Below are 13901 nucleotides of genomic sequence, written 5' to 3' on the forward strand. Positions count from 1 at the left end.
GGACTGGGCAGGGAGCTGAATCTCACAGGTGGCCTCCCAGCTCTGGCATGGGCACCAGATACAGTTGCACGTCCTGTTCCTGCTGCTGCCCAGCTGCTCCGCCCTCGTTCAGAGCGGCTGGGCAAACACCGGGTTTTCCCTACACTTATGTAAATAAACATGAGCCCGATTCACCAGTCGCTGAACCTAGGCCAACTCCAGCTCACTCAAGCCCCCACGCTGCGTGGCAGCCCCCCGGGGAACATTCCCTTACGTAAATGTTACATGGCATCTGATGGGGCGGCTGGACAGAGAAACAGCTGAGACAAGCCAGGGAGAGGAGCACGGGGATGCAGCAGCTAGCCCTGGCTGGAGAACTAAGCCTGGACTCTGAACCTAAAGTCGGGTTCGTTATCCGAGCACCATTGCCTCCACAGGCAGGAGGCAGGCCAGGTGACCGTAAGCAGGGACAGGGGGTTGCTTCGGTGGGAACAGAGACATGGAAACGGGTTCTGCTCAAATGAAGCCAGCTCCGAACTTTCACTCCAGCCAGCAGCTTCGTCTCTTTGCTGCTTCACCTCACCCCCTCTTGGGACTCAGCCAGCTCAAGGAGCCAAACCACCGTGCGCCGGCCGCTGCCCCCCTGGTCATTCTGGCCCAGGCCGACTCGGAAAGGAGCAAACATCTCGTGAGCAAACCAGCGCTTGTAGGGCAGCCAGGCTGCTGTCTCCGAAGGAGTCCACGGATCGCTCAGAGTAAGGCAGCGAGCGCTGAGAAAGGGGGCTCTCGGGATGACTCCAAACAAAGACGTGTGAATTGTCACCTCTGTGGGACAATCTGCAGTGTGAGCATCTCATTCAGTCTTTACCTACATGCTACCAAAATCACGCTCTGGTCCAGGGCTTAGCGCCCCAGAACACAGCCCGGCACCCGCCGCTAGACTCAGATGTGAAAGAGCTCTGTGTCAGACCTAGTCCAAGAGCTGATGGTAGCAGCAGCAGGCAGGCAGGCACCCACTACACGCTGGGAATATGCCCACGAGAGGCGATAGCCATAGCAATAGGGTAAATCATAGAATTGCAGGACTGGAAGGGACGGCACAAGGTCATCTAGTCCAGTCCCCTGCACTCATGGCAGGACTAAGTATTATTATAGACCGTCATAGAATATCAGGGTTGGAAGGGACCTCAGGAGGTCATCTAGTCCAACCCCCTGCTCAAAGCAGGACCAATCCCCAATTTTTGCCCCAAATCCCTAAATGGCCCCCTCAAGGACTGAACTCACAACCCTGGGTTTAGCAGGCCAATGCTCAAACCTCTGAGCTATCCCTCCCCCCCGACAGGTGTTTGTCCAACCTGCTCTTAAAAATTAGAGATACAGAAGAAGAAATGCTCAGCGGGCTGCGAAGGGAATACAGCAGAACCCCGTTGAGCCGATATCCGGCGGCTCTCCGTATTAACCGAACAACCGGCATGCACGGGTCCAGACGTGGGTGAGCTCTCCTGTGGCCACTAGATGGCGCTGCAGCCTCACACTTTCCCATTATCCGAATTTTTGATTATCCGATCAGACTCCTTGACCTAGGAATCTGAATCTTTGCCTAGGGGGATTAGGCCCTACCCACACCTCCTTTCTGGAAGGTCACGGTCACGGTCTACAGCACGTCCCAAAACTAAGCCGGCCTTTGGTGCTCGACGTTGTGGGGGCCCTGAACTCTCAGGGCCTTATCTGGGCCCAAGCCTTTGAGGTGTGTCTATCAGCACTCGCAAAGTGCTTGACAAGTACATAGAAGCCTGTACTTTCTCACTCACAGTACTAGACCCAACCTACACACTACAATACTCTCTTTTTAACCAAAGTACAAAGAAGCCCCTAGAAAGGCAAAGCCACTCTGAAGCAATGCTCTTTGTTTCTTAATGGTGGAGCTTTTCAGAGCTCTCTGAGCTTTGACATGCGTGGTTTGGCGCTCAGGGCTGGTTTGATGGGTTGCACGGGAGTCAAATACAAACATCTCCAAGAAATGCAGCACTCCACATCGCCTGCTGCCAGTGCACTCAAATGGCTTCTCTGAAGGACACTGCTAAGTGTTATGAAGGCTTAAGCCAGTTCCTGGTAAGACCCAACACAGATTGAAGACCAGGGTGTGGAGTCTGAGTTTAGCCCAACTGAAAATGGAGAAACGAATTAGGGTCAATTAGCCTTGGGCTGTGGTGGCATCATGGATAAGACAGAGACCTCTCTCTCCCCCAGACCATTGCAGGTGCTTTCTGCAGGAGCCATTTCACCATTCAGGAGTACGGCGGTCTCTAGGGCAGCTGTCACAGGGCCGTTACGTGGCTGGGATTGGGAGGGGATGTCTTTCACAAGCTAGTGACCGGGAGGAAGGTGCCCCTGGGACAAGCTCTCTGTTAAGATGGGGTCCGAGAACCCTCAGCGCAACGTGAAGGCTATATTTTTGACTTCACTTAGGCCTGGTCTATAGACAAATTTTGAATTGATACAACTCTGGATGTGATACAAACCCTAGGGATACAGCTGATATATCAATACAGATTATTCTCCTTCCCCTGCCTATGCTTTTCCCGAAGCTACCTGAGCATGCCCAGAACTGGTAGAATGTTAGCAGGCTGCCAATGGCTTGCACTGAAAAACCCAGTGTGCAAACATGAAAACACAGTCTAAAAAGTTTTGCTGGAATATACCAATTCATTGAACCCAAAATGTTTTTCAGAAATATCTCGGGTTTGATTAACTTTCCTGGCAGGCTGCTGGAGACCATGAGCTTCCCAGGTCCATGACTCCAGGGCAGCACTGCCATGCCTGGGCTTCCAGGATCTCTGCTGCAGACCTGGGAACCTGAAAGCTCAGGGAGCTCTATCTCCATCTCTAATCTGCAAGGAGCCTGGAAGCTCTGTGAACCCCAGCTTCTGAGCTGGCAGCCCTGGGAGCCAGCTGGATCAGGAGTCTGGAAGTCCTAAGGTCCCACATAGTGGGGGTGCCCTGGAGCCACAGACCCTGCCAGCCCTGGCAGCCACTGCCTGAAACAGAAAAGAATCAAGTCAATTTCACTCAGCCGCTGCTGGGGTCCCAAGGAGCAGATTGTGTGTCCCTGTTTCTGAACCATTTATTTTTCTTTCAGAATTTCTGAGTTGTGGGAAATTTCAAAAAATGCGCTTTTGTTCCCATTCAGAAGGAAACAAGTTCTAAAATACAGAAGTTTCCCACAAACCAGAAATCCTGAATTTTGGCCAGCTCTCATTCTAAGCCCCTCTAACGCTGACAAATCACAGCCAGTTTTCCCCAGAGCGCTGAAGGAGTCACTCGGAGGGGCTGGGATTGCTATGTGCTAGTTCACATCCAAACTACCGACACTCCACGCCAGCCGATGACAAAGCCGGAACGTATGGCCTGCTATCGATCTGCTGAAGATGTTAAGTTGAACTGAATTTATTTTACATACCTAATGCTAGGCCCATTTCTCTTATCCTCACTCCTGGCTGGGATAAGGCAAGTCCTCTCATTAAACACAGGGAGATATACCTGCCTCTGGGGAGACATGCAGCAGGACATCTCCATAAGGCAGCGTGTGTGTATGCATACATGTGCATTATACCTGGAAGATGGCTGACGGGTGCGTTCTCTGTGCTTTGCAGGGAGAGAGGAGAGCCTTGAGGCAATGGATTAGCTCCCTGCGGAAGGCAGTCTGGGTGCAGGCATAGAGATACATGTTCACAGCTGAGTTGGTCAGTTCCAGCATAGTACCAATGTCCACCGCAATGTTAATAGCCTTAGAGTAATCCTGTCTCTCTATGTCATAATGGCAGGTCCTGAGAATAATCTGCGTGACAAACCTGGTGGCGCCCAGATAAGCGAATGTCATCGAGACAGTCACAAGGAGGAGGATGGATTTCTTCTTCTGGTACCTGAATTGGGTCCCAGAGTTCACTCGGTGGAGCCCTCCGGCCATCACACAGTGCACTTTGTTGCTGAGGACGATCTGCCTGAGGGTCAGGCTGTTCAAGGTGAAGATAATGACATAAGGGACAATGTTGACGAGTGAGGTCTGAAACCAAACCAGCCCCTCAACGTAAGAGCTGGGAAGGTCAGGGTTAAATTTGCAGACCGCCCGCGCCGTCCCATTCACCCTTTCCGATCTGTTGGACCAATAATACGGGATAGCCACTAGGTAGCTGCAGACGTGAACCAGGGCGATAGTGTAGAGCGTGCGTCTCCGGGAGCACAGCTTTGCCTTCAGCTTAAAGGTGTTGATAGCCACGAAGCGCTCGACGGTGAAGGACACCACCAGCCAGACGGAGGCGTTGACTGCACCGTAATTGAAGACATCCCGGAGGGTGCACCAGGGGTCCCGGTACCAGAACGGCTCCGTGCTGTAGCATTTCAGGATCATCTCCACGAGAATGATGAGAACGAGAACCACGGTGTCAGCCAAGGACATCGCCATCAGGTGGTAGCGGCTGGAGGCAGAGATCAAGCAGTCCCTCCGCCAGAAGATCACGAAGGTCATGACGTTTGCTGAAAGAGACATTTCCACAGCTGTTTGAGTTGGAAGCAAACCCATCTTCCCCCCCACTCTGCTGCAGCTGAGCCCTAGGGCCAACAGAACAGCACAGCACAGACCTATGCTGTGACCCAAGATCCCCTCAATGCCACTTGGCAAGCGGGTTACAGGAATGTCCTGATTCCGGTGCATACATCCTGGTTCACCACAGAATGTCAGGGGGGGCTTAAATGAAAGCCAGGGTGGCCCTAGTCATTAATATTGCTGTGAAATGTGTGTATAGATACGACGTAAGGGGTTATGTACGTCGGCTGCAAATATTTTCACAGAGTCTTTATTAAGGCACGAGTCACCAACAGAGGTGAAGAACCAGGTTTTCGGTCAGACAAGAGATGTTTATTCGCCAGTCTCTCCGTTGGGATGGAAATTAAACAAACACAATGGATACTCAGGAAGTCAACAAAGAGATGCGAAGTCACCAGGTAAGACAAGCCACAGGTGGTTAGCCTGTCTCAGAACACAGGCAATCAAACTGGGTTGTAAACAGAGGCAAAGGAGACACCCCGTGACACTGCACCTAGGAAGTAAATGGACAGCGTGTCCATTCATGAAAACAGGATCTCAGCCAAGTTTGGCTGAAAAACTGCAGAAGCTGTTGGATGAGAAATTTCTTTAGACAGGAGGTTAACTTGTTAGTTAAGTTTGGTCTCTAGAAAGCATGTTATGATTTTGTTTGATATGAAATCATTTGTTTCCAAGATCCTCACTCGCTGTCACTTGAATGTTGAATCTTTGATCAGAAACTTATTCTTGTTCTCACTAGAAATAGATCTAAACGCTGTGGGATTAAGCAAAGTGCTGGACCAGAGCTGAATCTAGTCAGCAAGGAGCCTGGAAGCTCTGCGAACCCCGGCTTCTGAGCTATATCTGGAAGCCCTGGGGTCCCAGATTCGGGGTGGGGGGGGAGGCTGCCCTGGAGCCACAGACCCTGCAAGCCATGGTGGGACAGCAGACCTGGTATTTCTCTGAGTAGCCAGTGGCAGGGGCTGGACATCACAGGGGAATGCGTCAAAGGGGGTTGGGGACTGCTGCACCTATTGTTAACTTGCAAGGCAAAGCCAGGGCTGGTACAGCCCAGAGGAGAGTGCAGGAATGTCTGGCAGGCTGGTGGCGTCAGGGAGCTGTCACCCAGCTAAGCACAAGCAAGAGTCCTTCACGCTACAGGCTGAGGATACCAACATGACTGACAGTCCTGGGTACCCTGAGAACCATCACATATGTTGTGAAACAAGCTGACAGCTTATACCACCAGCCACGTGGGGTCCCAACACCCTTCACACCTCATTTACACACGGAAATTGACTAGCATAGCCAGAGCAAAGTAAGCTCCTCTTCATCCCCCTTCTAACCCATGTGGGCACTCATTCCCAGCTAGCTATTGCAGACCACCGTTTCACAGTAGCGATTCTGGTCAGTTTGCACACGTAGACATGCCCTGAGGCAAACAGGCCCAAGAGAGGGTGCTGCTGTTTGTCTGGAGAGAGATTCCTGCCCGGTTGTATTACAGATGACCGGCAAATGGGAAACCAATGTCTTAGCTTCATCCAGAAAGAAGCAAAAGAGGGAAGGAGAGAGGCTGCTTGTTTGTGCATTAAAAATTCAAGTTTTTGTCCATGCTGTAACTCCATAGGCAAATGGAAAACTGAGGAGATGATAATATCACAAGAGACAGGAGAAAGCAAGCTAAGTAACAGAGGGGAAGGGATTTTTAGCCAGACAGGCTAAGTGTTGTTATGGTTAATTAACCCTTTTTCAACTCCAATGCCTAACAAACATGTAGGAAAAGACAGTATATGTTAAAGATTCAACACCGCCTGCATTTAAATGGTAAGAAAGCACCCAATATACAGCTGAGATCCCACAGAGAAGTCCTCTAGCAAAATCAAGGGATTAACATTCTTGACATTTTAAAGGGCTTGTCTACACAGGGGAAACTGAGCAGCATAACAATTCTGTGATTTAGCTGTTAGTTACTGTGGAATAACTATGCCGGTCAAGTTCTCACCCAGATAGACAAGATCTAATGCTTTAAAGAAGTTCCTTTTCATTATAAAGATTTAAAAGTTTATCTATAATAAAGAAGCAAAAAGAGACAAATCCAGTCATTTAAAAATCCTTTTCAGGTCACATTTAACAGGGCAGCAGCAGCATTGATCTCTACATCACGTAATTCAAAAAGAGACAGAGGATGACTCCAACAAAGCGAGAATTTCAATGGGAATTTTGCTACTGACTTCAATGGAGCCAAGATTTCACCCAGAAATTTTTAAAGTTCTTATTAAAAATTGAGGATGGTGCAGAAAATGTTTGCAGCAAAAGAAATCAAGAGGTTCATATTTTTTTTTTGTGCCCCAGCTGTTCTCCTGTTCCCAGAGCATCTTCATCTCCTGTGGCACTTAGAAACCCGGGGTTCAGTCTGGAACATGCTCAGAAGTGATCTTCCATTCCATAGCTAGAGCTAGTCAGAAAAAAAACACTCCCCAAAATTCAAAGTTGTTTCCCCAGGTTTGAAATAGCGTGTCCAGGTGTCCACATTTCAAAAAGGAAGTTGAAACACCGGAAAGGGCTTAGAAAAGAGCTACTGCGAGTTAACTTAGATATGGGAAACTTGCCGTACAGGTAGAGATTTCAGAAGCACGGTCTATTTAGGGTAGCAGAGGGAAGATTAAGAAACCACTTGATCAGGGTCTACAAGTACCTATACATGAAAATGATTTCTGATAGTAGTGAGCTCTTTAACCTAGCAGACAAAGGCATGACAAAAATCCAGTGGCTCGAAGTTGAAGCTAGACAAATAGAGACTGAATATAAAATGCACCTTTTTGACAGCAAAAGTAACTCACCTAGGGAGTTGGTGGATTCTCCATCCCTAGAAGTCTTTAAGTCAAGACTGGGTGTGTCTCTCTAAAAGCCCTGTTCCAGGGCAACCAGAAGCTATGAGATGGATGCAGGATCACAATTTTTCCTTTCAGCTTTAAAACGTATGAAGATGACTATCCAGCCACACCCCTCCTGCCCCGCATACTCACATGGGATCCCGATTATGGCCAGAAGCGGGTAAAAAACTTTCTGTAGCGTTATCATCCAATGATCCTGAGTCATTTTCGAGGACAGCCCTGCTTTCCCGAGATCTCAAACAACTGCTAACTAGTTCACCAGCCCCAGGACAAGGAGCAGGTTGTCTGTCAGAGTTTTGTTCTCAGCTTATCTTTCTAATAAGCCCTCTTGAAACAAAATTACTGTCTTTTAATTTACAGCTGCGGCTAGAAACCCCATGTTAATGATTACCTGGCTGGACAAAGAAAGGGGAACGTGAAGAGGCAGATGGAACTGTTAGATCAGTACAAATTAAACAGGATCTGTTACAGAGCCAGGCACATGGGTAGCGGGTATAATAGGCCAGGGGAGGTTAAGCCACCACCGACCTGCCACTGGATGCCTGGGCCATGGTGGCCCCACCTAGGCTTCCCCTCTTCCGGTCCCTACTCTTCCCCTTCCCAAAGGCCCCCCCATCGCCCCCCACTGCCTGGCTGAGTCCCTCCTCTTCCCCCCTCCGCTCCCCACGTCCCTCCTCTCCTTCACCCCCTTTCCCCTGCAAGTCCCCCCCGCCTGCCTGCCACTCACCGCTCACCGCGTCCCTGTCGGGTCCCTGTCGGCGGTGGGGTTCTCACGGGGGTGGGGGTGGAGGAGAGGAGGGACATGGAGAGCACAAGCAGCGGGGCCTGAGGGGAAGGGGTGTGTGGAGGAGAGATGCGGGGAGTAGTGTGGTTCTCATGGGGGTGGGAAGAGGAGGAATGCAGCAAGTGGGGCGGGGGAGCAGCGAGCGGTGGCGGGGTCTGGGGCAGAGTGTGGGCATGGCTGTGGATGGAAGAGGAGGAACAGGGAACTGGCCTCCCCCAGGGGAAGCTTCACCAGCCACCCGTGGCCATGAATAAGTAACAGTTGGGGTCCAAAGCCATGCAGAAGCTTCTCCCTTGAACAGCAGCAGAGCAGGAAGTAGGCAGGCCATTCAGCCGGTTTTGAGGCGAACAATCTGCTTTTGAGGTGCATTGTGCCCTGGCCAGTACAGAGCCAAAACCGGACGCGGTCTTGTCCAGTACCAGCCAGGGAAGCCGTTTCGAAGAGTGCGTCGCTCCACTCCCGCCGGTGGGACCTAGCACGCATCGTGCATGAGGGCATGCTGGCGGGGGCGGAGCATGGCGCGCTTCAAAAGGGCATCCTGATGCAGCAAGCCCATGTGCCGGGAGGGGCAGGGTCACGCTGGCAGGGGTGGGCCCATAGTATTCCCAGCAGTACCGGACTGGCCAGTATTCTGGGAATGCGGGAGTGGCCCCCTAGCAGGCAGCATGGCCTTGTGCTGGAGAACTAGGGTGGGAGATGTGTGGGTTCAATGTGTGACCACACTGAAAATCTGGCCCTTTGCGTCTTGGCCAAAGGCATTTAGGCACCTAGTGGGATTTTCAAAACTGCCTCTGCAGGTCAGGTACCTAACTCCTATTGACTGCAGAAGGGATTTAGGCACCTAACCTGTTTAGCTGATTGTGAAGACCCCACTAGTCGCCTCTGGCCCTTTGTCTCTCCATCCCTAAAACAGGCTCAGGGGTGCTTCCTTCCTCAGCCCACCCCTTGTCTGCATGTGCTCTTGGGGCAGAAATCACCTCTTATCCTATGTTCATACCATGCTGACAGAATGCTAGCATTGTAATATTTACAGCAGCAAAGCTGGAAAGGGGCATCGTGGGCCTGGGGAGAGATGGACACCCCCTCTAAAGGGTTGTAGGCCTGGAATTCTTACTGATCTATTCCCCTTGCCGGAGGGGAGCAACTGCTAGGAGCATTTTCAGCTTCTCTTGCCTCCCACCATTACAGGGATTTTCAGGCAGGCAGCGGAGGACAGAGAAATGGAGAAGGGGAGTAGTGGTATAACACTTTGTATATCAGGAGGGGCCTGAGGTGCTAGGCACTGCATTCACTCAGAGGACAGCCCTGCCTGAGTGCTCACAATCCAAGCCCCCAGTTCTGCTCCAACAAGCTGCTCAGCACAAGCTTGCCTAGGGCTCCTTCTCCCCAGCGGCCAGTTCTCTGGCATGCACTGACCTCTGCAGGCCAGCACCATTACTGCCTTTGGGGTCTCAACACCTCTCCGCTCCCTGACGCACGGGGGGGTGGTGTCTCCCCCAGAACGACAGGAAGGGCAACGTCTCCCAGCACTGAGGGATCTACTCTCTGCAGCAGCAAATGGCTCAAGGTCACCAACAAATGCTGCATGATCGCATTGTGGGTGGGTGAGTGCAGAGAAGAGCCCCAAATGATGCTGCCCAGCTGTGCCTGCCGGGGAGGGGAGTGGTGGGTTTGATTGTCCCCCTAATGCAGTCCTGGCTGGTGGAGGGGGCAGGCTGGACTCCAGACTCTGCCCCCTGCTGTTCTACCCTAGCACTTCAGCTTAAAAACTAGGGCAGCTGCACGCACTGCTGATGCTTCTGTGCTCTTCACAATCCGTATGGACTATCCCCATGCACAAGCTGGGAACCGAACCTAGATCAAATCTCAGCCCCGCTGTCCCTCCTAAAGAACCTGCCATATCCGAGGACTCGGCTGTACGCACACACAGAAACCATGGGCGATCCATTACACACCCTCCTCCGGTAACCGGTCCAAAGGACAATAGGTGCTGGACCAGCCACTGCTCCCCCCTGCACCTCTTCCTGTTGCAGCAGTCACACAACGACGATACTGGGTTTTCCTTTTCTTGTGAGAAAAACGTAACGTTCCCATTTTAGGTGAACCCCAAACTAATTGGGGGGGGGTGTCTGTGAGATTTTTTTGGTTCAACAACTGAACCCTCTTTGACTACCCAGCAGCACTCTGCCACTTTGTAACCGACTTCCTATTTGCCTCGCAACAGCCCCCAGCCTGCATTAGATGGGGATGCATCCCCAACTTAATGAGAGAGCTTCGGTCAGCAGGAAACATCTCATCAATCAGCACGCCCCCAGGGCTCTCTCCAGCTGGGAAGTTGCGATTTGTACACGGCTGGTCTGGCGCCAGCTCTCAGGGGATACAATAAAGGAGCTGACAGCTAATAGCCTTCCAGTAAGTAACATCTTGGACAAGTCTCATGGCTTTGGGCAGCACTAATAGAGAAACAGGAAGCATTATCCAGAGAGCTCTCAGAATGATAAAAGAGGGACGCTCCCCTTAGGAGAGAACGCAGGGTAAGTTTAAGGATTCAATTTAAATTTTTAATCCCTGGTAAACCTCAGTTTCTCCGACACACAGAAATTGATGAAAAGCTATCCAGTAATAACAGCTGGCAAGCGTTGTCTGCCCCGCTCGTAGCACCTGTAGTGAGCTGCTGTCACTGGACCCGGGGCTGCACGGGGAGCCCTCCGCAGCTCCACTGTCATGCCCCCCTCACCCACCGACTGGGAGCGTGATGGCCATCCCTGGGTGGGAACCATTCAGCAGTAGCTAGCCTCCCTCTCAGCTGGGGGCCCATCCTCCTCCTGGTGGCCCTGACCGGAGGTCTCTGCTCCACCAGGCCAGGCCCGCAGCCTCCCTTCCACCCTGCGCCTGTGTATCTTGGGCCCCTCGGTGTGGCCGGGAGCCCGCTATGGCGACTGCCCTAATTCAAGGCCCTATTAATTTCCCACGACTGTGAAAATTAAGTAGATAAAAAACAGAGGAAAAAAGCTTAAAAATCTATATTAAATTGCCAACATTAAAAAAAAAAAGAATCCAATTCTGCCAAGCCTAGATGACATTTTATGATGGGTCAGAGCGAGGTTCCATTGCCCCAGTTACTAGCCTTCGGAGAGTTGTTCTTGGAGACGTGCTGTACATGTGCAGTCCACTCTGAGCTGGCAGGTGCCCTGTGTACACTTATTGGAAATTTTCCCTCCCCGGTACTTGACAGGGGGGCGCAAAGGGGGGTGCGGAAGAGTGGTATGACTGGCTCCGATGCTGGGAATTGGGGAGCCAATCTCCAATTCAGAGGTGGATGAGTCACCCTGTGCACACCAAGGGGGTGTCTGAGAACAGCGCCGAGTCGGCGAAGTGTGTAGAGCAGCCAACTTGGCAGGCTTCCCCTTCAACAGGGCTGATGGGCATGAAGTCTGAAGCACAAGAGGTTGTCACAGCACCAAGTACTGCATCAACAACCCTGGTGCAAGACAACCTTGGGTTGCTGCACTACTGCAGATGTAGAAGGTGCAAGCTTTGGGCCCTGGACTTGACGGAGCCTAGCTCAGCGCTGCAGTCAATGGTGCCCATCGTGGCACCACCTGAGAAGAGGAGTGCTTGCATTTTGGAATCCACATGCTTATTAGATTTCGGTGTTGGTGATCTTCCTCCCTCGGGGCCCTGGAGAGGGTGAGCCGCGCTGGGTCTTAGGCAGCAGAGGAGGTGCACGCCTAACGGAAGCCCTTAGCGCTGAGTCAGGATGACTGGGTTCTTAAGAAAGTCTCAGGGTTGCATCCATAAGCAAAAGCTTCAGCCTGGCTTCAATCTTTTTTTAGTCCTTGGCTTAGAGTCTTTGCAATATTAGCAACGATCCCAAATATGAGCTTTCCCCAAACCCTTCAAGCAGTGTGAGGGTGGGTTGCTTGAAGGCATCAGCCTAGAAAAGAAACGCAGGGCTTGAAGCCCGGCGACCAAGACGTCCCTCGTACTGAAAACCAGAAACCCCAGATCTGGGGCCTGAAAAAGGAAAGTGCTACAGATGGGATTAATTACTAGATACTAAGTAACTATAAAACTGGCTAACTATTTACAAGAAATTTACAAAGAGCTGTACACAGAGTACCTGCTAAGGCAAGCCAAGGAATTCCAGTGACTCTCATGGATGGTAAGAAGGAACTGAATGGGGCTTTGGGGCTGCTGGGTCCTTTATACCAGCTCACAGTGGCGTGTGAGAGCAAAGGGCTCTTAAGCTTCCCCAACGAGTACGACTGAGGGAAACGGGAGCGTGCACAGGACGCACACGCACCAAGAGAGGAGTGCACACGTGCAATCAGCTGAAGAAAAACTACTGAGGTAAAGCTTAGAGCCAGGGCCATTGGAATGCAACTGGCCATCATGGCATATTTCATGAACCAACAGTTTAAACTACAAATGAACAGGGTAGATTGTCCAACGAGGGTGGAACCAAAATACTGAGCAGAGCATTTTGGTTTGAAAACAACTTTGCCCATTATCCTCTTAATTATAGACACACAGGAAAGGTGAAGAGGGAACGTCTGAGGTTTTGCCATGAATAGAATCAAATAGGGGATGCAATACCAGAGTGAATCTGGCACAGAAAGGTACTTGGGACAGATAAGCTAATCTGTGGTGATTTAAGTGACTTACAGAAACAAGCGAAAGAAACTCCAGCACTGGTACAGTTACATAGGACACATGCACCCGTTTGGGCATTTACATACTGGATTCAAGTTGGGAAGGGATAATCCCCATTCTTCCCCCGCCTCGACCCAACCTATCCCATTTGATCTATCCCAGCAGCCTCCTTCAAGGACAGGCTGTTGCATTCACTGTGGATCACACAGAGAAGTACTTCTTGCCTCTACCCTGCACAACACAAGATTTGGTTTGAAATAGGACAGATAAATTAACTGGGCTCACCTCCACTGATAAGCTACAAAGCAGAATACCCGGTTCCCATCAGTAGTTACTTCAGGCCATCAGCTCACCCTGCACCCAGCCCCCGTCACACACACTCATGCAGGTGTACTTTGCAGTGAGACAGAACCATCCCTATGGTCTGCAGGGCCAGGGAAGCTATTATCTCAAATCCCTTCAGGCTTAAAATCAGAGGATCGTAGGTGGAATTATGAAGCTCTTCTTCTTGTCATAAGATGCATGATACAGTAACTCACCACTTAACGTCCTCTCGCTTAACGTTGTTTCCATCTTACGTCCCTGCTCAATTACAGAACATGCTCCATTGAAAGTTCTGCAATGCTTCGCTATAACATCATTTGGCTGCCTTCTTTGTCCATAGCTGGCAGCCCCCCATCAGCTCCCTGATGCCCTCCCCTCGACAGCGCCTCCCGCCCGCCAGCAGACCCCGTGGATCAGTGCCCGCCCCCTCCTCCCGCCCACAGCTATCAGTTGGCTTGTGGCGTTCAGGAGGGAATGGGGAGGAGTGAGGACTCAGCATGCAGGCTCCCTCTCCTGCCTCCCAAATGCCGCAAACCAGCCGATTGCTGCGGGCAGGAGGCAGGGTAGGGAGGGGGGAGGAGCGAGGACACGGCGTGCAGAGTAAAGGGGGGGAAGAAGAGGCAGGTGAAGGGTGGGGCTTGGGGGAAGGGGTGGAGTGGGCGGGCTGAGGGTTGAGTCCCCC

The 13901-nt window shown here is 51.4% G+C and overlaps 1 protein-coding gene across 2 annotated transcripts; it reads right to left on the reverse strand.

Moving 5' to 3' along the window:
• Positions 1-1766: 1766 nt before the first annotated feature.
• LOC140901399 (probable G-protein coupled receptor 139) lies at positions 1767-5000 on the reverse strand. 2 transcript variants are annotated; one of them, XM_073320183.1, is made up of 2 exons: positions 3593-5000; positions 1767-2144 (listed from the first exon to the last, which is right to left on the reverse strand). In XM_073320183.1, exons 1-2 carry the CDS (start codon positions 4688-4690, stop codon positions 2136-2138), a joined length of 1107 nt encoding a protein of 368 aa, XP_073176284.1. In that variant the 5' UTR covers positions 4691-5000; the 3' UTR covers positions 1767-2135. The 2 variants fall into 2 exon arrangements, with proteins under 2 accessions (XP_073176284.1, XP_073176285.1); XM_073320184.1 differs by lacking the exon at positions 1767-2144 and having other exon boundaries at positions 3411-5000.
• Positions 5001-13901: the final 8901 nt, after the last annotated feature.

The sequence above is a fragment of the Lepidochelys kempii genome, chromosome 21, assembly GCF_965140265.1.
Source record: "Lepidochelys kempii isolate rLepKem1 chromosome 21, rLepKem1.hap2, whole genome shotgun sequence".
NCBI lineage: Eukaryota > Metazoa > Chordata > Testudines > Cheloniidae > Lepidochelys > Lepidochelys kempii.